Below are 27500 nucleotides of genomic sequence, written 5' to 3'. Positions count from 1 at the left end.
CCCCGCGATTCAAGCCGTGGTCGAGCCCTCTGTAAGAAGCAGTGTCAGTCACGTGCTTCTCGCTGAGGCATTGAAACTGTTAAAGGAGAGAGCGGCGGAAACAGTACACCCGACGCTAGCGAGTCAGGTTTTTACTGTCGCTAATTCCTCATGCCGAAAATGGGTGGCGGTCTCAGGCCCATTTTCCAGGCATCTGAACAAAGCACTTATGACACGCTCGTTTCAAGGTGCTGACGGTGAAACAAATCCTCGCGCACATTCGCCCCGGGGATTGGGTTTTCTCAATAGATCTGAAAAACGCATACTTCACGTTACGATAACCCCCTCTACAGGCCATTCTTGAGATTCGCCTTCGAGGGGCAGGCTTATCAGTACAGTCATTGTCATAGACTCAAGACTCAACGAGCGTCTTACGGCATAAGAACCACCACGTCTTGATAGCGTACATAAAATCGCTAGGGCAGCCGAGATCAGACTGAAGATCTGGCATCCCAATCCCGAGCGGTGGGCCCTCCACGTATGGCCCATCAACGGTATCCGGGAACCTCTCTGACAGGTTATGAACACTATTTCGGAAGCTAGAGCCCCTGCTATCTGGCAGCTCTGCTTTGAAGTGGTCAGTGGTTTTCTAACCAATGTGCTACGCGAAACATCGACGCACACTCATGCGAACTGGCGGAACTGCTCGCTTTCTCCAAGAGCTAATGGATACGGGTCGTCCCCCCTCCATACTCGGGGTGTGTGTCTCCGCCATAGCAGCTAGCCACGCTCCGATCGCGGCACATTCACTAGGGAAAAGTGATCTTATTGTGTGTTTTCTTAAAGGGGCCAGGAGATTCAGCCCACCTTGCCCCTACCTCGGTCCCTATTTGGGAACTCGCCATGGTTTTGGAGGCCGTGAAGGGTTCCCCCTCCTAACCACTTCAGAACACGAGCTTGAAGCACATATCACTCAAAACCGTTTTTCTGCTGGCTGTGGCCTCGGTTAAGCGAGTGGGTGGCTTACCTGCACTCTCCGTGAGCCCTTCCTGTCTTGAGTTTGGGTCCAGCAACTTCAAGGTTGTGCTCAAACCGAGGCATGGTTTTATGCTGAAAGTGCTATCAACCCCTTCAGTATGCAGGTCTTTTCACTGCTTAACCCGCGTCTCAGAGAGAATAAGACGCAAACCTATTCTGCCCAGTCAGAGCATTGAGATTGTATCTAGAGCGCTCCGCCCCCTTCAGGCAGTCGGATCAGCTCTTCATTGCTTCGGTGGCCGCACTAAAGTTTGTGCTGTCATGAAACAGACTCTCACACTGGATAGTGGATGCAGTCCCACTAGCATATAGGTCTAGGACCTAACCTGTCCTACAGGCATTTAAGCCCACTCCTCTAGAGGCATGGCCTCATCTTGGGCTTGGTCGTGTGGCATTTCTTTGGAAGATATCTGTGCGGCGGCAGGCTGGGCCTCTCCGTCCACTTTTATCAGATTCTACAAGTTGGAGGTTCCAGCTCTACAAGCAGGGCTACTCTCCATCTAGGCTCTTTCTAGACCCTGACAAACAGATTGCCTTATGTTTTGGCCTGTACACATTAGCCCTCAAGCACTATTCATTCATCATAAGATCCGACTATGTCCGATCAGCTGTTCAAACGAACCGACTCTTCCGGTTCTTCATTCCCCTTATAAGCTGCCTCTGTCGGTCTATCGGGGGTTTATTAACATGTGCTTTGGGTATACTGGGTCAGTCAGCACACACGGCGCTTTACATTGTGTTACTAAAATAACCATTAGTGGCAGCTCTAAATGTAACAATAGTTTGATTCCTCTTTTCAATTTTGTTACTTTATGAATACATTAGGCCATCCTTAAAAATATTTTGGTTTGCAGTAACAATACATTTTTTTTTTTTAAAGGGTCGGTAGGGAGGTCAATTTTTTTTTCCAAATTTTAATGTAAAAAAAGGACATTTTTGGTGATGGTGATTAGTAGGTATGAATTTAAACTGACTGGGTCTTCAAGCCGTGCCTTCGGGCGCATAGGCTAATTGCAGGATATATAGACCACAAACAAATTGAAATATTTGTCAAAAACATGTTTATTGCATAAATTTCAGGTGCATTCATTAAGAAAAGGTTCCAACCACCGCTAGCTGTCATTGACTCATAGCTGTCAACCCTCCCTTGTTTTCCGGGTTTCTCACGTATTTTAGCTCTTTTCCCGCTGTCTTCCAGTTTTAGTATTTTCCAGTGATATGTATTGTATATGATATGTATATGTATTCGTATTTTTACACTCGATTGTGTTAACTCAGAACATGCAACTATCTGTGTCTCTGAAGTGGCTTGCACTTGCTGCTAAACCAACGCATCTGGTGATTTAGACTAGTGTATTTGAATATTAAAAAGATTTTTTTTTTTATGAATTCAATGAATTAAGTAGCTATAACCTACTCTTTACTGGTAAATATTACAGTAAACAAACATCACAGACAATGGCAGACCATTTTTTTCAGACGTTATTTTATTTTTGTAATATTATGTATTGTCTCAGTTGTTTTGAAGAGACACTGCCCCTCTTTCCTCCTTCTTGACAGCCTACATTTAGAATAATAGCTTTGATTAACATCAATGATGAAAAAGGTTTAAAAATCGTGATTGTTTGGATTGTTTTTCCTGCCGTCGAGCCACAGCCATTCACTAAATCAGTGTTTACCAACCTTTTTTCAGTCATGGCACCCTTTGAAAATGTTCTAATTTTGTGACACCCCCATACATATGTTACACTAGGGGTGTAATTGCTCACGGCTCGGTTTGTATCACGGTTTCAGGTTCGCGGTTTCAGTACGGTTTGGTATTTGGTGGTGGTGGCTGAGGAGATTCCCCCCTTCTATATGTAAAGCGCTTTGGTTGTCTAGAAAAGCGCTATAAAAATGTAATGAATTATTGTTATTTGCCATGCTCAGGGAAAGAAAGAACTACTGTCAAATAAAAATAAAGAAAATAAGAACAAAAAACTTAAATAAGCAGCAGCACAAATAAATGCTATTGAGCAAAGATACTAATAAAATAAACAATGCTTTTCAGATTTTTCAGGTAGGTCTAACATTAGTTTTTAGGTAGAGAAATTGAATAAATTAATCAAGTGTAAAATAACTGCACATGTAACTGTTTAAATTAAAGATCAATCCTTTTTAAAATTACAAAAGCTATTCAATCAAGAGTAGTGAGTGATGTCCTTATCTTTTGTTTGACAGACAGCAGAAGGCGACTGCCGCTTTAAGACCTAATGCAGGGATATGCTCGTCTTTCTCGACTGTATACAGTTCACTTAAGGCATCAGACTATGTCTGCTTGGATACTCATCAAGATCGACACGTTGATATACTTTTTGTGTGAGTTTAAAATAACTCAATATTTGCGCGCTGTGAGACGTGCGTGCGCTTTTGGACGAGCACACAGAGACAGTTATTGGCCACAATATAGTAATGATGAATGTTGAGAGGGGCACTTTTGATTACTTTTCAAAAAGGGCAGGGGCTCAAAGCCGTCCCCTCTGCAGTGCACTTGCCTGGTGTGTGTAACGTGTCCATGGTCCTGACTCCTGTCACACAATGCGGCGAAATCTCCGACAGGGCTTTAATAGTCTAACGTTACAGTGAATGAGAGTATGAGCCGAAACGAACGCACAGGCCATAGTGTGACATCCGTTAACCATAGTGTAAACATAGAGGACGTCACGGGTTTTTCTATAAAAGAAAGAACGTAGCCTTCGTTTGTATGTAGACCCAGGCAATTTATATTTATAATACTTATTAAAATATAATTCATATTATTTTACTACTTTTGTATTAGTTGTTTGAAGAGTAAAAAAAGAAATTGGTCGGTCTTAATGCAAATTTACAACCGGCAAGTCGGTCGGACTAACGCCCGTTTCACACACACTCCGTCTGCAGTGTGTGTGCGGTGCGTATTTTTTCCGTACCCATGTTAACGGATGACAGCTTTCACACTGCACGCGGACGCGGTCCGTCAGTCCGTTCCTGGTGCGTTGCGTCTGCAGCAGTGCACGGATCGTTTTCACACCGAGTCTATTTTTTGCTGCACTGCGTTGCTGCATTAAAGCGACAGAAGATCGTTCACATTAAAATAAACATGTACTGACGCGAAAATCTAGTAATTTCACCACAGATGCATATCATTTAAAATATACTCTTGTTTCAAAGTCAACACATGGCTTTTTTTCTCAAGTAAAGCAACAAAACGACACCTTACCTGGCATTTAGGCTAAAAAAAAAAGTGCCATAATGGAGAGCACTCGTACTTTCTTGGAGGTGAAAAGCAAAGTTCTTTTTGACCTGGAGGATTTCTTTTAAAAGGGTGTAAAAACGAAAGAAAAGACGAGAGTCGGCTGTTTTTGAATAGACTATTGTAACGTTTCTAATTTAAAATGTTTGTGATTTTAGGCTATAACCTATGTTTAAATGTTTTGCCACTTGTGTGAGCTAAATCTAAAGTATATAAACATGAATAAATGAATTTAATAAAATGTTGTTTAAATGTAGTAGGCTACCTAACCTGACTTCTATTAAAGAGTAAACAAAGATAGGCTAATTGGAATTCTGACGAGGCATGTTCAGTAAAAACTTTTGGATTTTAAATAAAAAATAATGAATAAATGCTGTGTTTGTGGTGTGCAACAGCGGATCAGTTGCGGACTGCAAACACAGCATAAGTGAAAGCACAACAGGGTGTGGGGCTCCTGCAACGCACACGCAACGCAACACACACCGCACACGCACTGTAGACGGAGTATGTGTGAAACGGGCGTAAAAGGAAAAAAATAAAATAATTTGAGTCGGCCCTAAATTGACAGGGTCGGTCGGGTTACGGCAAACAAGAATATTTTTAAGGATGGCCTTAAATGATAAAGTTCACAGTGTGATGCGCAGGTGATGCTCATTTGCAATCACTCCACCGGCCTCACACCGTTCTCTCACGGCTCTCGCCCGCCCTGCTCGTCACACACAGAGACTCAGTTTCATATCAGAGTCACGTATGATCTTACCTCAGTCTCTCCAGTTTACAGAGAGGATTCTCCAGCACAGCAGAGAGCAGCTTCACTCCTGAGTCTCCTAGATTATTCTCAGACAGATCCAGATCTCTCAGGTGTGAGGGGTTTGATCTCAGAGCTGAAGCCAGAGCAGCACAACCTTCATCTGTGACACCACAGCTCTCCAACCTGTAGAGAACAATGACACACATTAAGTCTATCTCCAAAGCTAAACATGAGCACTTACACTAAATAAATAAATAACACAATGCTGTCAATATGAAATATATATAAATACTCATTAGTTCACGTTGTTAAAATACATCAGTTAGGATAAGAGGAGAGAATATACAGTTTGTACAGTATAACAACATTATTTCTGTGGAAAGACCCATAAAACATGGAAACCCAATGTGTGTGAGAACGTGTGTGTGAGAGAGAAAGTGTGTGTGAGTGTATTTGTTTGTGTATTTGTGTGTGTGTGTGTGTGTGTGTGTGTGTGTGTGTGAGAGAGAGAGAGAGAGAGATAGTGTGTGTGTGTGTGTGTGTGTGTGAGTTTGTGAGTGTGTGAGCATGTTTATGTGACTGTGTGTGTTCTTGAGTGTGTGTGTGTGTGTGTGTTTGTGACTTTGTGTGTCTTTGTATTGTGTGTGAGTTTGTGAGTGTTTGCGAGTGAGTGTGTATGTATGTGACTGTGTGTGTGTCTGTGTGTGTGTATATGACGGTGTGTGTCTATGTGTGAGTGTGTATGTATGTGATTGTGTGTGTGTATGTGTGTGTGAGTGTGTATGTGACTGTTATGTGTGTGTGACTGTGTGTTGGTGAGTGTGTTAGCATGTGTATGTGACTGTGTGTGTGTGTTCTTGAGTGTGTGTGTGTGTGTTTGTGACTGTGTGTGTCTGTGTGTTGTGTATGTGTGCGAGTTTGTGAGTGTTTGTGAGTGTGTGTTTGGGAGTGAGTGAGTGAGTGTGTGTGTGTATGTGACTGTGTGTGTCTGTGTGTGTATGTGACTTTTTTGCATGTGTGTGTGTCTGTGTTTGTGAGTGTGACTGAATTTGTGTGTGCGTGTATTTGACTGTTGGTGTGTGTGAGTGTGTGTGTGGCTGTAAGTGTTCGTGAGTGAGTGTTTTTGTGACTGTGTTTGACTGTGTGTGTATGTATGTGACTGTATGTGTAAGTGTATGTGACTGTGTGTGTCGTGTGTGTGTGAGTTGTGAGTGTTTGTGACTGTGTGTGTGTGTTCGTGAGGGTCTCTGTGAGTTTGTGAGTGTATGTGTATGTGACTGTGTGAGTGTATGTGTATGTGACTGTGTGTGTGTGTTAGAGGTCTTCACGGGGCACCCGAGACCCGTGGACCCGGGATGTTGTAGCCTATGTAATACGTCAATCGGACTCGGAGAACACCTGGCCGTGAGAGTCAACGCGGCTTGTGTGTTTTGTGTAACTTACAAATTGCTAAATTAGGATAAGAAAAGTGTGAGCCGGGAAATGAGGTTTAGAAATACACAACAACAACAAAAACACAAGCGCTCTCTCTCTCTCTCTCTCTCTCTCTCTCTATCGCGCTCTCTCTCTCTATCGCGCTCTCTCTCTCTATCGCGCTCTCTCTCTCTATCGCGCTCTCTCTCTCTATCGCGCTCTCTCTCTCTATCGCGCTCTCTCTCTCTATCGCGCTCTCTCTCTCTATCGCGCTCTCTCTCGCTCTCTCTCGCTCTCTCTCTCTCTCTCTCTCTCTCTCTCTATCGCGCTCTCTCTCTCTATCGCGCTCTCTCTCTCTATCGCGCTCTCTCTCTCTATCGCGCTCTCTCTCTCTATCGCGCTCTCTCTCTCGCGCGCTCTCTCTCTCGCGCGCTCTCTCTCTCTCTCTCTCGCGCGCGCGCTCTCTCTCTCTCTCGCGCGCGCGCTCTCTCTCTCTCTGCCGGTTAAAAAGCGGGCAGATTTAATGCATGCGCGCGGTAATAATGTACTCAAGAATATATTTCAAATCAGCAACAAGACCTCAGGTGAACTGTCACATAAATGTTTTCTGTGATGCTCAAATTGCGTTAAAAAAAGCTCATATTTCAGGTGCTCCAGCTGACGCGCGAGTGCAGTCTCAAGCGCGTGTCATGTTTCTATGGCAACCCGAGTTTCCGCAGTGACTGTAATGACTTTAAAAATAATATGAATGAACCGTCTTGTTTAATCTTAAAGTTCTGCTAGTCAGACTCGGCTCAGAGAGATTATGGCAAATAAATAATGGTAACGCAAGCGGCCATGGCACTAAACGAGCAATAGTTATTAGTTCAAAAGGGCAAACAGTCAAAGTTATTATGCGAATTAACTCATAAATCCGTCACTGTGAAATAAAATTGACTTTTACAGCTGAAATGAGTGAATTAAGCATGCTTTGAACAATTAATGAGGAATATTGTAATACATCACAATCGAGGTACAAGTAAGGGAGACGGCTATATATCATTAGGTAGGCTGACTGAGACAGTTATTTTTCGCAGCTTGTTCATTAACTTGTTAACAGCAGTTTATTGTGTAATATGAGACAATCGGGTCCAGTCGCGTCTGTGTCTTCCCGGCGGGTTCGGTTCCAGCTATCAAATAATAGACGGGTCCATGTCGGTTCCGGGTACTATATTTTTGGCATTTTTCGGATCTGCACGGGTCCGGGTCCAGTTTTTGAAATAATAGACGGGTCAGGGTCGGGTCTGTGTTGAACATTGCGGATCTCTTCGGGTTCGGGTGCGAATTTTTGGACCCGTGAAGACCTCTAGTGTGTGTGTGTGTGTGTATGACTGCATGTGTGCGTGTTTGTGAGTGTCTTTATGAGTGTGTGAGTGTGTTGTGTGTATGTTTTTGTGACATATGAGGACACAAATGTGTATAATGCCATGGGTATGACACAGGTATTACAGGAGAGGGTGAAATATGAGGACATTACCCATGGCCCCACTTTTCAAAAGGCTTATAAATCACACAGTAGGAGTTTATTGAGAAAGTAAAAATGCAGAATGTTTCCTGTGATGGGTAGGTTTAGGGGCAGTGTGTGTGTGTGTGTGTGTGTGTGTGTGTGTGTGTGTGTGTGTGTGTGTGTGTGTGAGATGGGTAGGTTTAGGGGCAGTGTGTGTGTGTGTGTGTGTGATGGGTAGGTTTAGGGGCAGTGTAAGGGGATAGAAAATACGGTTTGTACAGTATAAAAACCATTACGCCTATGGAGAGTCCCTGTAAACCACATAGACCAACGCAAATGTGCTGCGGCGAAAAAATGGCATTTATGTTTTTCGTTTCAGTTTCGATTTTTTTTTTACTCTAGCTGCGCCAAAAACGGCTTCAACCAATCACATAAAAGGAAACAAAGGTGACGAAATGTCCAGTTGATGTCATGAGCTATTCACTCAACATTAACCTTTGCCAGGTGTGGCATATCTCATGAGATTACAGGTCTAGTCAAAGCTGTGCATCTGCGGCTGTGTTTACAGACAGCAATAACCTAAGTTAACCTTTTATATATCGTTTTTTTTTTTAACCTTATGTCCGCGATTATGGAAAGTGAATGTGTTGCCATCAGTATGTCTGTAGCGCTTAAATGTTCACATTGTGACTGAACTGGAAACAGACCGGATGGATTGGTTCCTGAAGAGCGCGGTTTGTCTCGTCAGATGCGCTGCTGTCTCGGGATGAGATCCTCAAATTGTCCCACAGACTTAAGAAAGTACTAAAGTGCAGAACCGGCCATGATAAAGATTTAGCTCCTGTAGATGATTAGCATCCTCCCCTTCAGACTCTCTGTCCTTCAAGACTGGGTTGCACCCGAAACCGTCTTTTAAATCAAATGAAAAGCTCATCTTCACTGTCCGTGTTTTCTCAGCTGACGCAGCAAATGTTTTGGAATGTTGGAGCTCTGAACGTTGCAAATTCGTGTCGCGGCTGATGTGAATGGTTTTGATGCGAAGTATTCGCAGACGAAAAATTTGCTTATTCGTTTCGCTTTTTCGTTACGCGTCCGGTGTGAAAGGGCCTTTACTGCTGAACATTTGGACTGTTACTGACGCTGGAGTTTGGATTGTTCTGGGTTACCGTTGGCCTTTCCGGACTGCTTTCTGCTGTGAACACCTGCCTGTTTCTGATCGTCAGTTGGGATGTCTCTGTTGGTTTTGTTTGCTCCTCGTCTGACTATCCTGCTTGTCTGACACTGATTCTTGCCTCATGATTTGGATTTGATTGTCCTGGATTCTGACCTCCTGCCGGCCTGACCATTCTCTTCAGTTCTGAGCTGTTTTGGGGTCTTGCGGTTTGGACTGTCTTTATTATTGTTTCAATAAATTGAAGTTAAGCATTCTTCTGCTTTTGGGTCCTCCTTCCTCAGGTCGTCACAAGTAGTAAAATGTTCAAGAGGAGTTCATCCATTAGATATTTTAAATAACCAACAACAGCGTTTAATGATTTGTAAGCGGTTGTAAAGAGTACGTCTCAATTTATATTATATTATTTAATTCAACAGTGTTGTCGTGTAAAACTATATGATTACTATGATACTTTTAGAACCAAATATTATTGCCCCATTGTTAATATCTTTGTATTTTAAATCATTTTAAAGGCCATTGTTTGATTAGGTCTATTTTTATTACCACACAAAAATCAGATTACTTGATTAATCATCAAAATAATCGACCGAATACTCGATTACTAAAATAACCGTTAGTGACAGCTCTAAATGTAACAATAGTTTGATTCCTCTTTTCAATTTTGTTACTTTATGAATACATTAATTATAAAGTTCACAGTGTGATGCGCAGGTGATGCTCATTTGCAATCACTCCACCGGCCTCACACCGTTCTCTCACGGCTCTCGCCCGCCCTGCTCGTCACACACAGAGACTCAGTTTCATATCAGAGTCACGTATGATCTTACCTCAGTCTCTCCAGTTTACAGAGAGGATTCTCCAGCACAGCAGAGAGCAGCTTCACTCCTGAGTCTCCTATATTATTCCAAGACAGATTCAGTTCTCTCAGGTGTGAGGGGTTTGATCTCAGAGCTGAAGCCAGAGCAGCACAACCTTCATCTGTGACACCACAGCTCCCCAACCTGTAGAGAACAATGACACACATTAAGTCTATCTCCAAAGCTAAACATGAGCACTTACACTAAATAAATAAATAACACAATGCTGTCAATATGAAATATATATAAATACTCATTAGTTCACGTTGTTAAAATACATCAGTTAGGATAAGAGGAGAGAATATACAGTTTGTACAGAATAACAACATTATTTCAGCGTGTGTGTGTGTGAGAGAGAGTGAGAGAGAAAGTGTGTATGTGAGTGTATTTGTTTATGAGTGTGTGTGTGTTTGTGTGACTGTGTTCATGAATGAGTGTGTATGTGACTGTGTGTGCGTGTGTGTGTGTGTGTGTGTGTGTGTGTGAGAGAGAGAGAGAGAGAGAGAGAGAGAGCGTGTTTGTGAGGGTGTGTCTGTATGTGTGACTGTGTGTATGAGTGTGTGTGTGTGTGTGTGTGTGAGTGTGAGTGAGTGTCGTTATGAGTGTGTGTGTGTGGGTGGGCATGTTTTTGTGACATATGAGGACACAAATGTGTATAGTATAAAAACAATTACGCCTATGGAATGTCCCCACATTTCACAAAAACAAACGTGTGTGACTGGGTGTGTGTGCATGTCTGTGTGTGTGTGACTGTGTGTGTCTGTGTTTGTGTGACTGTGTTCATGAATGAGTGTTACTGTGTGTGATTGTGTGCGACTGTGACAGTGTGTGTGTGTGTGTGTGTGTGTGTGTGTGTGTGTGTGTGTGTGTATGCGACTGAGTTTGTGAGTGTGTTTGAGTGAGTTTATGCGTGTTCATGAATTTGTGAGTGTGTGTTTGTTTGTATATGTGTGTATGTGTGTCAGTGTATGAGACTGTGTTATGTGTATGTGACTGTGTGAGTGTTTGTGACTGTGTGTGTTCATGAGTGAGTGTTTGTGCGTGTGTGTGTGTGTGTGTGTGTGTATGTGACTGTGTGTGTGTGTGTGCACGCGCGCATGTCTGTCTGTGTGTTTATGTGACTGTGTGAGTTTGTGAGTGTGTGTTTGTGTGTTCATGAGTGAGTAAGTGTCTTTGTGAGTGTTTGTGAGTGTGTGTGTTCATGAGTGAGTAAGTGTCTTTGTTAGTGTGTGTATGTGACTGTGTGTGTGTGTGTGTGCGCATGTGTGAGTTTGTGAGCGTGTGTGTATGTGAGTTTGTGTGTATGTGAGTTTGTGTGCGTGTGTGTGTGTGTGCATGTCTGTGTGTTTGCGTGTGAGTTTGTGAGCATGTGCATGTGACTGTGTGTGTGTGTGTTTGTTCGTGAGTGTGTTTGAGACACCGTGAGTGGGTGTGTGTGTGTATATGTGTGTGTGTGTGCGTATGTGTGTGTTGTTTGTGAGTGTTTGTGAGTGTGTGTGTATGTGACTGTTATATGTGTGTTGTGTGTGTGTTATGTGAGTTTGTGTGTGTTATGTGAGTTTGTGTGCGCGTGTGAGTTTGTGAGCATGTGCATGTGACTGTGTGTGTTTGTTCGTGAGTGTGTGTGTTTGAGAGTGTGTGTGTGTATATGTGACTGCATGTGTGTATATGTTTGTGACTGTGTGTGTCTGTGTGTCAGTGTGTATGTGACTTCCTTCAAAGTCTTCCTGCTTCGCTACTGTTCGGACGCTCTTGCTTACTGCTCCGCGCTTTGCTCTATCGCTTCTATATTTTATCTCATAATTTTAACTTCAGCAAATCAACACAGCGCTCAAACAACAAAGCTTGACTTCAACGATAAAACTAGAAACTCTGTTGACTGGATCACTACAAAAAAGTGGAACATTTCATCTGACCAACCTCTCGCTGCCATCAGCTTACATTCCGGAAGGGAAAACACAGCTGCCTACTATCGAAAGGATAAGAAAATGCCTCCTCTAGCTAAGGAATCTTCTTGCTGCACAAACTGCCACAGACTTTCACAAAGGATTGCAGTTCTTGAAACAAAGTTATTTGCGGAACCACCGAACCGGACGAATCACACAGCAGAGCTTCATCACGAACGCCCTCTGCACACAGCCGGTGAGTCCCATAAATTTAGTGCTACTCAACAGATAGAGAAACAAGTAACTGATCAACACACTAATCAATGGCACAAACAGGGGGCAAGACCCAAACGCACTCGAGACATCAGATTGTCACGAGCTTCATATATTGCTGCCGTTGCATGCTCCACCCCAGACACAAGGATTGCAAACTCTAGTTTCCGACCACCATCGATACATCTCGAAAACAGATTTGAAGTATTAATGAATGTGGGTGAGGAATCCCCAAACGTGATGAATATGATCGAACACAGATTGCATCAGCCCACAGCTAACACTAATGCTAACAGGCGCTCAAGGTCGAGCAGACAGCGGCCCTCAGCTCAGAGCGCAGCCGAGCCAAGGACTCTGATAGTGGGTGACTCTACAGTCAGAAACATTCGCAGCAGAGATACGACTACATGCTGCCTTCCACAAGCAACCATTTCTGATGTAAACAGGGAAATTGAGAATATTCTGATGAAACAAAAGACTGCAAATCAACTAATCATTCATGTGGGGAAGAACGATATTCAGAGAGAGCAGTCAGAACTCATGAAGTCGGACTTCAATGAACTTTTTGAAACACTTAGAAAACTGAAAGTTCAGCCGTTCATCAGTGGACCACTGCCAGCAAGAGGAACAAATAGATTCTCACGGTTGCTTGGGCTTAATACATGGCTGCAAAAAACCTGTAACATGAATGGAGTGAACTTCATTGATAACTTCAATCTCTTCTGGAGTCAGAGACAACTGTTTACATCAAATGGCATCCATCCAAACAAACTTGGTGCAAGAGTGCTAAAGGACAATATTTATTTTTCCCTTCATCATCCTTCAGCTGTGTGTTTTAACCCACTCAACCTGATACAGAGTATGGATGACCACAGGACTTCATTTCAGCTCCTGAATGGACACTCGGCTGACACATCCCACAAGGACAATGAGAACTCCACACAGCCACAACAATTGCTCACGGACACACTCTCAGCTGAGCCCTGCCCACAGAGCTCACTACAGACAGACTGTGATGGATTAGATCTGCTCCAAGATTCAGCACCCAAAGATGACTTTCTTGAAAATGGACAGCAAAGCCAGGACAACATACTTCAACTTCCGATAACACCAGAGCAACAGCCCCTCTCACCAGACATGTCATTCCTCTCTCCAGCATCCCCGCATCTGGGCTTCTCAGAGAAAATGGAGGAACTGATTTTTGTTGGAACTAGACTATCACACTCAATTGCTGCGAGCCCCCAGATATCAACCAAAAAGCGTCGAGCCCCACAACCACCAAAGCCTGTGGGCCCAGCTCCCCCTCCTCCTGTGAGATTTCTTCGGTCACAACGCCAGGGCCCACACCCTCCTCCATCTGTTGTAGGTGAACCAAAAACAACTGATTCCAGCTCTCAGTGATGTGTTTTGGGTCCCCGCTATGATAACAGTACCTTTATCAAATGTTTACAAAACAAGTGGGAACCCAGTGTGCCTGCCTCTTTCTCTATCTCTGTTCTGTTACGTGAAAGAAAGTCTAAGGCCTTGTCAGGCCGTTTAACAAACCAATATAATCTGCTGCCTGTTTCCTGTCAAACTGAGACTAATGTGGGTGAAAAAATTAATACTGTTAAGTTAGCACTTTTAAACATCTGTTCACTTAAGAACAAATCATTCCTAGTCAATGACTTAACCACTAACAACCTTGATTTTTTGCTTCTAAATGAAACGTGGCTAGAAGAAAACTGTAGTGCAACAGTCCTCAATGAAGCAGCCCCTCCTAACTTTACTTTTATGAGTGTTTGCAGATCTGTTAGGAGAGGTGGGGGTGTTGCTGCTCTTTTTAAAGATTTCTATCAATGTAAGCAAGTATCATTTGGTGACTATTTGTCTCTAGAATATTTGGGTATTGTGTTAAAAGGTTCTCCACGCATCCTGCTTATCATTGTTTACAGGCCTCCAAAGTACTCTCCAGCCTTTATTGAGGAATTTACAGAACTGTTATCAATAATTTCCTCAGAGTTTGACTGTTTTGCTATTGCTGTGGATTTTAACATTCACATAGACAATATTGAATCCAGTAAAACAAAAGAGCTCATGACTGTTCTTAACACTTTTGATTTGACACAGCATGTAAATGGACCCACACACAATCGTGGACACACTCTAGATTTACTTATCAGTAAGGGTCTAAACATTTCATCGATTGTTATTAGGGATGGGGCACTGTCTGATCATTTCTGTATTTTCTTTGACATATCAATCACTCCTGCCATTGAAGCTAGATCTGTCTCTGTCAAAAAGAGATGCTTAAATGAGAACACTAATGTGCTGTTTATGAAGGCTTTATCTCTAACACCAAGCATATCTGCAGACTCTGTTGATTTTCTCCTTGACTCCTTTAACTCAAAAGTTAAGAGTGTAATTGATGATATTGCCCCTCTGAAAGTCAGGAAAAAGAGTGGCAAACAAAAGGCACCATGGAGAAACTCAACAGCAGTTCAAATAATGAAAAGACAATGCAGAAAATCTGAACGAAAGTGGCGGAAGACAAAACTTGTAGTCCATTATAACATCTATAAAGACAGCCTTCATGCTTTCAATGTTGAACTAGGCAAAGATAGAATGACCTTCTTCTCAAATATTATAAACAAACACATAAACAACACGCGCACTCTTTTTGCTACTGTAGACAGACTAACAAACCCCCCGAGTCACATTACCAGAGAAATGCTCTCAGACAGCAAATGCAGTGAGTTTGCTTCCTTCTTCTCGGAGAAAATCAAAAATATCAGAAAGGCGATCAGCACATCCTCTAGTTGCTCTGGGGTCAGTCAGATCAGACCAAACCCTCGGAAAATTACTATGTCTGATTTCGAAACAATTGACGGTAAAATTTTAGAAGACACAGTACAGCATCTTAAAACATCAACCTGCACCCTTGACGCACTCCCCACTTCTTTTTTCAAAAGGGTGTTTAACTGTTTGGAAGCAGATCTCCTAGAAGTGGTGAACTCCTCACTTCTCTACAGGACTTTTCCAACCGCCCTTAAAACTGCAATAGTTAAGCCTCTTCTGAAAAAGAGAAATCTGGATAACTCCATACTGAGCAACTACAGACCAATCTCAAATCTCCCCTTCATCGGCAAAATCATCGAAAAAGTTGTTTTCAATCAACTAAACAAATTCTTAAACTCAAACGGATTCTTTGACAATTTTCAATCTGGTTTCCGACCGCATCACAGCACAGAGACAGCGCTCATAAAGATTATAAATGATATTCGCTTGAATACTGATACAGGCAAAACATCAATTCTGGTTCTACTCGATCTCAGTGTTGCATTCGATACTGTTGACCACAACATACTTCTAGACAGGCTGGAAAACTGGGTCGGGCTTTCTGGGATGGTCCTCAGATGGTTCAGATCATACTTAGAAGGGAGAGGTTATTATGTGAGTATAGGTGACCATAAGTCTGAGTGGACGTCCATGACATGCGGAGTCCCACAAGGGTCAATTCTTGCACCACTCCTGTTTAACCTGTATATGCTGCCACTGAGCCAAATAATGAAAAAGAACAATATTGCTTACCACAGCTATGCTGACGACACCCAGCTCTACTTAGCACTGTCACCTAATGACTACAGCCCCATTGACTCGCTGTGCAAATGCATTGATGAAGTTAACGACTGGATGTGCCAAAACTATCTTCAGTTAAACAAAGACAAAACCGAAATCACTACATTTGGAAACAAAGATGAAATTCTCAAGGTGAACGCGTATCTTGAGGCTAAAGGTCTGATAACAAAAAATCAAGTCAGGAATCTTGGAGTGATTTTGGAGTCAGACCTGAGTTTCAGTAGTCATGTCAAAGCAATAACTAAATCAGCATACTATCATCTGAAAAATATTGCAAGGATTAGATGTTTTGTCTCTAGGCAAGACTTAGAGAAACTTGTTCATGCTTTCATCACCAGTAGGGTGGACTATTGTAATGGAATTCTCACTGGCCTTCCCAAAAAGACCATTAGACAGCTGCAGCTCATACAGAACGCTGCTGCCAGGATTGTGAGCAGATCCAGAAAATATGACCATATCACACCAGTCCTCAGGTCTTTACACTGGCTTCCAGTTACATCTAGGATCGATTTTAAAGTACTATTCCTTGTTTATAAATCACTCAATGAGCTAGGACCTCAATACATCGCAGATATGCTGATTAAATACAAACCCAACAGATCACTCAGATCAGCAGGATCAAGTCAGTTAGAAATACCAAGAGTTCACTCAAAGCAAGGAGAGTCTGCTTTTAGCTATTATGCCAGCCGTAGTTGGAACCGGCTTCCTGAACAGATCAGATGTGCTCCAACAGTAGCCACATTCAAATCCAGACTCAAAACACATCTGTTCAGCTGTGCGTTTACTGAATGAGCACTGTGCCACTGTACGTCCGACTGATTGCACCTTATCTATGCATCATTTTTTAAATAATTTTTTATAACTGTTTTAGTTTACCTGTTCTTTTCTTTGGTTCCCTATTTTAATTCCTTTCTATGTAAAGCACTTTGAATTGCCATTGTGTATGAAATGTGCTATATAAATAAACTTGCCTTGCCTTGCCTTGCCTTGACTGTTATGTGTGTGAGTGTGTGTTTGTGAGTGTGGTTGCATGTGTATGTGTCTGTTGTGTGTGTGACTGTTATGTGTGTGTGAGTGTGTGTTTGTGAGTGTGGTTACATGTGTATGTGACTGTGTGTGTGAGTTTGTTAGTGAGTGAATGTGTGTGTGTGTGACTGTGTTCTTGAGCGAGTGTGTGTGTGTGTGACTGTGTGTGTCTGTGTGTTGTGTGTTTGTTTGTTAGTGTTTGTGAGTGTGTGTTCGTGAGTGAGTGAGTGTCAGTGTGTGAGTGTGAGTCTGTGTTTGTGAGTGTCTGTTTGTGAGGCTACGTCTACACTAATCCGGATAAATTTAAAAACGAGTTTTCGTCTAAAAACGCTCCGCGTCCACACTATCATTTTCAATCGTTTTTCAAAAAATGTTCATCTACACTGAAACGTCTGAAAACGCTTACGTCCCCGTACTGCGCATGAGCAAACCCAAGACGCTTCGACTTGCGTCATTTCCGCTACTCGTTTATTTACTCTTTGAAATTGAGGCAATGTCGAGAAAAGGCTCTGAGTTTTTTAACAGTATGTACAAACTGACATTAATATTGAACAAGGCTGTCAAAACAGAAAGCTGATGACTGTTGGTGTGTGTGTGTGTGTGTGTGTGTGTGTGGCTGTATGTGTTCGTGAGTGAGTGTGTTTGTGACTGTGTGTGACTGTGTGTGTATGTATGTGACTGTATGTGTGTGTGTATGTGACTGTGTGTGTCGTGTGTGTGTGACAATGTGTGAGAGTTGTGAAAGTTTGTGACTGTGCGTGTGTGTTCGTGAGGGTCTTTGTGAGTTTGTGAGTGTATGTGACTGTGTGTGTCTGTGAGAGTGTTTGTGAGTGTGTTTGTGACTGTGTGTCTGTGTATGTGACTGTGTATGTGACTGTGTTGTGTGTGTGTGTGAGAGTAAGTGAGAAAGGGACTGTGTATGTGTATCTGTGGTGGGGGGGGGGGGACGACGACTGTGACAGAGTGTGTGAGTGTGTGATGGGTAGGTTTAGGGGTAGGTTTTGCTGCGTGGTTTTGTGCGGTGCTTTTTTTGGCAGTTAACATCCTGTCAGCGACGCAATTTGATTTATTACATTTTCAACCGATTTGTTTCAACTTGTTTTGCCAGATCACGATTGGTTGGTGTAACGTTATTATCAGGGCTTGACATTAACTTTTTTTCTCACCGGCCACCGTGGCTAGTGGTTTTCCAAAGTAACTAGCCACTCAGCATTTTCACCGGCCACAATTTTGCGGTTTGGAAATTACATTTTATATGATTAAAGTTGACTTTGGCATGCTTAAATTATTTGATTTTGAAGATTTAAAACTCTTTCAAACTTTCACCTGCAGAGTGACCACCCAAATCAAGACTACATTGTATATCAGCTGGGATGTGCAGGTGGGCAAGGGCTGGACAATTACAGCAAATGACACGTGTGCATGTGTATTTAATTATTCAGGCACAAGGAGCAGTGTTGGGCAAGATACTTGGAAAATGTAGTGAGCTAAGATACCAGTTACTCTACATTAAATTAAGCTTCACTACACTGAAGCTGGGGGTAGCTAGGAAATGTAGCAAGCTAAACTACATCAACTTGGCAAGAGTAGTTTACTACATCTGAGCTATTTTTTATTTATTTCATTTTATATTGAACCACCATCATTCCAATCAATGCTATCTCTGTGATCAATATAATTCAAGCAGATTGACATGCATACTTTTTCAGTTATTCAAAAATTGTCCGAAATCAATTTGGCAACAAAAACATGTGATCCATATTATTAACAAAACCAGGTGTCAAAAGTGTGTGTATGTTCATCTGTATGTGTATGATATGCATACGCACCTGTGTTTGCATGTTTATGCTCAATTTAGACTTGGGCACTTTTGCAGGAAACTGTAAGTTAATTTGCTATTCAACTCAGCTCAAAGTACAGTAGCAAAAGAATTAAGACCTGCTGCAAACAGTACCAACATAGCAAAAAACAAAACGTGCCTATATCTGTGTGTGTGTGTGTGTGTGTGATGGGTAGGTTTAGGGGCAGTGTTAGGGGATAGAAAATACGTTTTTTACAGTATAAAAACCATTACGCCTATGGAGAGTGTTCACAAAGATAGTGAACCAGACGCGCGCGTGTGCGTGTGTGTGTGTTCTATCTCCATGGAAAAAAAAAAAATTCATTCATATCAAGAGGTGGCCATGCTGGATCCCTATGCTTTTAATAAGAGGTGTTTATTCAACAGACACAATAAATTCTTCTAAAACTTTGCACTGAAGACGATTCGCTTTTGTCACCGCGCGGTTGACGCGCGTGCAACAGCGAGCTGAGTGCTCGGAAACAAACGTAAACTAGATAGTACCCGTCTTTCCGCGCTCATTGCCAAAGGAGTCCTTTGGAAGGCTCACGCATCTGTGCGCGTCTGCGCGAGGCAGAAAGGAACATAGAATGTGAAGTATATCGGCGACTTGGCAGTTGTGTTTCCAATTTGAGCTTGATCTTCAGAAATGCCTTGGAAAGTGCAAACGAAAAATGTAGTTAAGCTAGTAGTCACTACTTGTAGCGACGCTATGCCCAACACTGGAGAACTGATTGCGCGTGTGACAGAGAGAGCACACTTCTGTTGTGTGTCAGTCACGCGATTCTGCCTATCCCGCCTTCACTTACTGCAAGTTGATCGATAAAGAATTGTAATACAATTGTAATTTTGTGATACGACGGTCTTGGCATTTCATTTGGCTGTAGGCTGAATTATATTCAACCCGCCAAAGTGGCTAGTGGGAGTGGCTGCCGTACCCGCCACAGCTGAAGTCTACCTGCATTTGGTGGGTTGGCGGGAGTTAATGTCAAGCCCTGGTTATTATACATGACAAACGGGCATTTATGAAATATATAATAAAGATTTTTAATTAAATTGAATTATTAGCTTTGATTTTTGATGAAAAAAATGTTTGTTTTATTTTCCCCCCCGTAAAGCCACAGACACTCTCTGAAAGAACCATATATGACAAGAGCGCCGTTTCCGAACAGACTGTGGAAAATCAGCCGGTAAAACGCACGCAGCCCATAGCAACGCGTCACGGCAACGCCTCAGACCGACTGATATGAAAAATAAACAGATATTTCCCGACTTTTGAGCCGTTCGTTACTATTGTACACATTGTCATGTCATTATAAGTCAAATTTATTTTGTTTCATTGACCACAAATATTATCAGTAATATTTGTCTTAAAGGGGCACTTTTGATTTATTTTGAAAAGGGCAGGGGCTCGAGCACCCATAGCTCCCCCCTCTGCACGTGCCTGGTGTGTGTGTGTGTGTGTGTGTGTGTGTGTGTGTGTGACTGTGAAAGTGTGTGTCGGCATGTTCTTGTGAAATGAGGACACAAATGCGTATAATGCCATGGGTATGACACAGGTATTACAGGAGAAATAGTTCAGCAGTGATTGTGAAATGTCATTGGCTCTCGTGTGTCTGGTGACCGATTACGTCAGCAGTGATTGTGAAATGTCATTGGCTCTCGTGTGTCTGGTGACCGATTGCGTCATTACGTCAGCAGTGATTGTGAAATGTCATTGGCTCTCGTGTGTCTGGTGACCGATTGCGTCATTACGTCAGCAGTGATTGTGAAATGTCATTGGCTCTCGTGTGTCTGGTGACCGATTGCGTCATTACGTCAGCAGTGATTGTGAAATGTCATTGGCTCTCGTGTGTCTGGTGACCGATCGCGTCATTACGTCAGCAGTGATTGTGAAATGTCATTGGCTCTCGTGTGTCTGGTGACCGATTGCGTCAGCAGTGATTGTGAAATGTCATTGGCTCTCGTGTGTCTGGTGACCGATTGCGTCATGACGTCAGCAGTGATTGTGAAATGTCATTGGCTCTCGTGTGTCTGGTGACCGATTGCGTCATTACGTCAGCAGTGATTGTGAAATGTCATTGGCTCTCGTGTGTCTGGTGACCGATTGCGTCATTACGTCAGCAGTGATTGTGAAATGTCATTGGCTCTCGTGCGTCTGGTGACCGATTGCGTCATTACGTCAGCAGTGATTGTGAAATGTCATTGGCTCTCGTGCGTCTGGTGACTGATTGCGTCATTACGTCAGCAGTGATTGTGAAATGTCATTGGCTCTCGTGTGTCTGGTGACCGATTGCGTCATTACGTCAGCAGTGATTGTGAAATGTCATTGGCTCTCGTGTGTCTGGTGACCGATTGCATCATTACGTCAGCAGTGATTGTGAAATATCATTGGCTCTCGTGTGTCTGGTGACCGATTGCGTCATTACGTCAGCAGTGATTGAGATATGTCATTGGCTCTCGTGTGTCTGGTGACCGATTGCGTCATTACGTCAGCAGTGATTGTGAAATGTCATTGGCTCTCGTGTGTCTGGTGACCGATTGCATCATTACGTCAGCAGTGATTGTGAAATGTCATTGGCTCTCGTGTGTCTGGTGACCGATTGCATCATTACGTCAGCAGTGATTGTGAAATGTCATTGGCTCTCGTGTGTCTGGTGACCGATTGCGTCATTACGTCAGCAGTGATTGTGAAATGTCATTGGCTCTCCTGTGTTTGGTGACCGATTGTTTTATTCCTTTTATATTTCCTTTTACTGAAACACTAAAGACTCAAGATGAATATTGCCTGTACTATTGTGTGTCCCTCTCACTAAAAGAAAGCACATGTTATCAGTATGTTTTGGTAAGAACTAGTTAGAACTGGAGCTTAATCAGCTCCAACCTTGGAGAGACTGTGTATCTGTGTGTGTGCGCAATATTCTGTGTTACAGATCAGAATGGTGTTCAATGGGCACCCTAAGAGATGGGTGGACTTGTTGTTCTGGGCAAGCTGGCGCCTGCTCCAGATCTGGAAGGTCACTGCGGGCCTAATTCTGGGTGAAAGCATCAACAACTGACACGTCAGTGGAAACGTGCATCAGATTAACTGACTCGAATGGAAATTTACCATGACTGTGCATTGTCTCTGAGCCAATCAGAACCATCCACATTGCAGTAATGATGTGGATAAGACCTTGAAAACGGTATATCTGTTGGGACAATTGTATGTACGATAGGGCGAGGCAACGAGACGGTGAGAGAGGGAGTGCGGCCTACGAACTCCTTGTGAGACTTGAAGCTGGCTTCTGCTTTTGAAACTGCAAACTATTCTTAAGTAAATTTTTCTTTTATTTAATTGCAATCCTGACTCTGTCTTCATTTCTTCACTACTGGTCCTGGGTCATAAGCTGTTAACCCCTAACAGGACCCACACAGACCCAAGGGTGAGGACCCCCTGCTGGCCTCACTAACACCTCTACCAGCAGCTACCTGGTTTTCACAGTTGGTCTCCCATCCAGGTACTGACCAGGCTCAGCCCTGCTTAGCTTCACACTTAGCTTCACTGCTTAGCTTAGCTTCCGCAGACGCATTTAATTATTTGCGTTTGGCAGTTGACCATGCTTCAGATTTTGACGTGAGAGATAGTCTATGTGTGTGTTATGGGGGTAATATTGTTGCATTATTCCAAACAAATATATTGTTATCCACAAATAAATGTAAAGCGATTCACAAAAAATAAATAATTTCACAAATCAATAGAATGAGATCCACAAATACATGCGAGAGTTTCACAAAAGTAAATTAGATTCACAAATAAATACAATGATATTTATGAGTAACAAAAAAATCCACACATGCCAAAAACACACAACTCTGCCTTGCATAAGTTGCATTCATTTGTGGATCGCTTCCTCTGCATTTGTGGATCGCAGCACAGCACGTGGATTTTGAAACATTTCTAGCGTCTAGACTCAAGATAATCCACAAATACGTAGACTCCACCCACCGTCTACTTAAGCCAATCAGATCACGGCCATATCGTGCAGACCAATCGTAGCACGTTTTCGCTCCAACCAATCACGTTTTGGCCAGTGCCGCTGAAAAACAGAGTTACGACCACTGATCTATATAACTCTATATATCTATAACTCTATATATCCAACTCTATATATCTATATAACTCTATATATCTATATAACTCTATATATCTATATAGCTCTATATATCCAACTCTATATATCTATATAACTCTCTCTATATATCTATATAACTCTATATATCCAACAACTCTATATATCTATATAACTCTATATATATCTATAACTCTCTCTATATATCCAACTCTATATATCTATATAACTCTATATATCTATAACTCTATATATCCAACAACTCTATATATCTATATAACTCTATATATATCTATAACTCTATATATCTATATAACTCTATATATCTATATAGCTCTATATATCCAACTCTATATATCTATAACTCTCTCTATATATCTATATAACTCTATATATCCAACAACTCTATATATCTATATAACTCTATATATATCTATAACTCTCTCTATATATCCAACTCTATATATCTATATAACTCTATATATCTATAACTCTATATATCCAACAACTCTATATATCTATATAACTCTATATATATCTATAACTCTATATATCTATATAACTCTATATATCTATAACTCTCTCTATATATCCAACTCTATATATCTATATAACTCTATATATCTATTTAATCAGATAACGGCCATATCGTGCTGACCAGAACCAAGCTGTTGTTGTTCCAAACAACTATCCTGTCAATATTTTTAAATAGGATATAGCAGGATAGACAAGCCTTTTCACTATAGGCTATTTGCAGCAATGTCTGGCAAATGTTAACACAATATGTGCATTGACGTCGCCAAGGCTTTACAGTAGCATTTTATTCTGAGGAGAGATAAAGAAGAGAGTCTTCATTTGGGTCACGAGAGTACAACATATGATTTTACAGTGTTGAGTGTTGTAGCCAATCACGTGTAGGCTAGGCTAAAAATAGCCTCACACTAACACAGTAGCATAATGAGGGTCCCTACATGCAAACTGAAGCATTGAGAACTTTGTAAGAGTACAAACAGTTTAATAAGAAGATACTTTATAAACATAGTGCAGTGCACTTTCACGGACAGGCGCCATCTTGAAAAACAGTCTCAACTCATCAAGCGACGAGAGCTCTGCTAAGTGATGAACTGTGACTTGGAATCTCATATGGTCCGTTGTTTCCGGAAGAAAACACTGAACACAACAGAAAATAAATAAATAAATAAAAAAATGTCCATGTTATTACATTTCACAAACTTAATTCCTATCGACCAGCTCACTTAGAGCAGCGCTCGTAGATCGATTCATCGAGACTGTTTTTCGAGATGGTTCCTGTCCGTGAACGCGTAAGGCACTATGTTTACAACGTATCTTCCTATTAAACTTACCACCCTGTGTCTACCCTGTGCCCCATAGACAAGCATTATAAGCTAATCTGTTTTTAGAGATAAAACTCTTTACAATCGATTTTCAAGAAAACGCATCCCAGAGAACGATCTACTCGGTAACCATCTGTTAATTACCCCTAGGGTCATTTCTCACCAGAGTTGTCCTTTAAATAAAGATTTATCGTGAAGTAGTCAGATATTTTTTTTTTTCATTTTTGTATTTCATTTTCATTTGTAATGTTCCCTAATTAGCCTATGTGTTTAACATTCCAGTACAAAAAAAGTAACAAAAAATATTACTTTAGTGGTATAAATCGGACTAACTATAAAAAATCACTCAAAATAAAAATAAAAAGCTAATGAGCCAATAAGTGTTCCTCTTCCTCCATCTACTGGCTGTTTTATTTTTAATTTTAATGTTAACGTCCTAAATTATGTTATTTCAACACTCGAAGCTGTGGGATTACAAATGTATAAATTGTTATATCAAGGTTCCAATGTAATAGTATACAAACAGTTTGTTATGTACATAATGCTTCACATTTTGGAGGTACAGACTGACTACATTCTAAGGAGATCAAGCTAATCAGTCTTTTGTCTTTATGCACTTCCTGATCTATAAGCAACATTGTTAGAGTGATCACATTTGCATCTATTCGTCTGATTGGCACTGTTATGCTGATAGGATTTGGATTGGTGGTCTGATTGGCACTGTTATGCTGATAGGATTAGGACTGGTGACATGGAAATGTATGGGGTGTGTCCCTTTTACCTAAACATGTGCATTCCTTTGTTTAGATTGTCTCCTCCTCTACTGTGTAAATCCCTCTCCCTGAAATGTGGATAAATTACAATGTATACTGTTTAAAATTAGACTTGGACGACTGCAGCCACAGACGGCACGTGTGTTTCTCAATAAAGAGGAACGCCTGCCCGAAGATATACCCAAGCTCTCCTGGTCTTCACTTCTGAGTGTCCAACAAAGCCTAGACAACAGGTGAATATAAAGGAATGATGCTAGAATAGGCTATATATAATTTACCCAAGAAAGGAGTTTTAAATGCTGGTTAAAAAAACAGGGCAACCAATTTATTCAACTCTTTACATTCAGGCGCTAGAGACGTTATTCCTTGAATGAATATAAATGCATTTGACAGAAAGATTTCATAGAATCTAAAAACTGTTGAAATGACAGATAGCATCTGGATATAATAGCTTTAGCAGTGATCTCACGTTAGAAACTGCAGTTAGAGTCTGATGATCTATTATATAACAATACATCAACATGCTTCATAAAAACACATCTTCTGTCAATATTCCTGAGAGGCCAATAATGAGATAAAATCTCAAAATATGCATTCATTTTTATTTCATCAATTTTCCAGCGAGGGCACTTGAGATAGCCTATACTGAAATGATTGGTGTTTATTGCTGGAGTTATTGGTCGCTCTGTGACACACGCTCTGAATTCCTCAGTTCCTATGGAAGTGCCCTAATCACTGATCTATCTATATAGAGTTATATAGATATATAGAGTTATATAGAGATATAGAGTTATATAGATATATAGAGTTATATAGATATATAGAGTTATATAGATATATAGAGTTATATAGATATATAGAGTTATATAGATATATAGAGTTATATAGAGATATAGAGTTATATAGATATATAGTTATATAGATATATAGAGTTATATAGATATATAGAGTTATATAGAGATATAGAGTTATATAGATATATAGAGTTATATAGATATATAGAGTTATATAGATATATAGAGTTATATAGATATATAGAGTTATATAGAGATATAGAGTTATATAGATATATAGAGTTATATAGATATATAGAGTTATATAGATATATAGAGTTATATAGATATATAGAGTTATATAGATATATAGAGTTATATAGATATATAGAGTTATATAGAGATATAGAGTTATATAGATATATAGTTATATAGATATATAGAGTTATATAGATATATAGAGTTATATAGATATATAGAGTTATATAGATATATAGAGTTATATAGATATATAGAGTTATATAGATATATAGAGTTATATAGATATATAGAGTTATATAGATATATAGAGTTATATAGATATATAGAGTTATATAGATATATAGAGTTATATAGATATATAGAGTTATATAGATATATAGAGTTATATAGATATATAGAGTTATATAGATATATAGAGTTATATAGATATATAGAGTTATATAGATATATAGAGTTATATAGATATATAGAGTTATATAGATATATAGAGTTGGATATATAGAGAGAGTTATATAGATATATAGAGTTATATAGATATATAGAGTTATATAGATATATAGAGTTATAAAGATATATAGAGTTATATAGATATATAGAGTTATATAGATATATAGAGTTATATAGATATATAGAGTTATATAGATATATAGAGTTGGATATATAGAGTTATATAGATATATAGAGTTATATAGATATATAGAGTTATATAGATATATAGAGTTATATAGATATATAGAGTTATATAGATATATAGAGTTATATAGATATATAGAGTTGGATATATAGAGAGAGTTATATAGATATATAGAGTTATATAGATATATAGAGTTATATAGATATATAGAGTTATATAGATATATAGAGTTATATAGATATATAGAGTTATATAGATATATAGAGTTATATAGATATATAGAGTTGGATATATAGAGAGAGTTATATAGATATATAGAGTTATATAGATATATAGAGTTATATAGATATATAGAGTTATATAGATATATAGAGTTATATAGATATATAGAGTTATATAGATATATAGAGTTATATAGATATATAGAGTTGGATATATAGAGAGAGTTATAGATATATATAGAGTTATATAGATATATAGAGTTGGATATATAGAGAGAGTTATAGATATATATAGAGTTATATAGATATATAGAGTTGTTGGATATATAGAGTTATAGATATATAGAGTTATATAGATATATAGAGTTGGATATATAGAGCTATATAGATATATAGAGTTATATAGATATATAGAGTTGGATATATAGAGTTATATAGATATATAGAGTTATATAGATATATAGAGTTGGATATATAGAGTTATAGATATATAGAGTTATATAGATCAGTGGTCGTAACTCTGTTTTTCAGCGGCACTGGCCAAAACGTGATTGGTTGGAGCGAAAACGTGCTACGATTGGTCAGCACGATATGGCTGTGATCTGATTGGCTTAAGTAGACGGTGGGTGGAGTCTACGTATTTGTGGATTATCTTGAGTCTAGACGCTAGAAATGTTTCAAAATCCACGTGCTGTGCTGCGATCCACAAATGCAGAGGAAGCGATCCACAAATGCACAGGAAGCGATCCACAAATGCAC

General features: G+C 40.4%; 1 protein-coding gene across 1 annotated transcript in view; it reads right to left on the bottom strand.

Moving 5' to 3' along the window:
- Positions 1-27500, bottom strand: part of LOC137084571 (NACHT, LRR and PYD domains-containing protein 3-like) — a 320075-nt gene that overhangs the window by 127399 nt on the left and 165176 nt on the right. Inside the window, exons 6-7 of the mRNA XM_067450861.1 lie at positions 9940-10113; positions 5049-5222 (exon numbers count right to left, since the gene is read on the bottom strand). Coding sequence (XP_067306962.1) covers positions 5049-5222; positions 9940-10113 — 348 coding nt within the window. The remainder of the gene's footprint in view (positions 1-5048; positions 5223-9939; positions 10114-27500) is intronic.

Source organism: Pseudorasbora parva, chromosome 8, assembly GCF_024679245.1.
Source record: "Pseudorasbora parva isolate DD20220531a chromosome 8, ASM2467924v1, whole genome shotgun sequence".
NCBI classification, from domain to species: Eukaryota; Metazoa; Chordata; class Actinopteri; order Cypriniformes; family Gobionidae; genus Pseudorasbora; species Pseudorasbora parva.
This window is presented reverse-complemented; position numbering and strand designations above follow the sequence as displayed.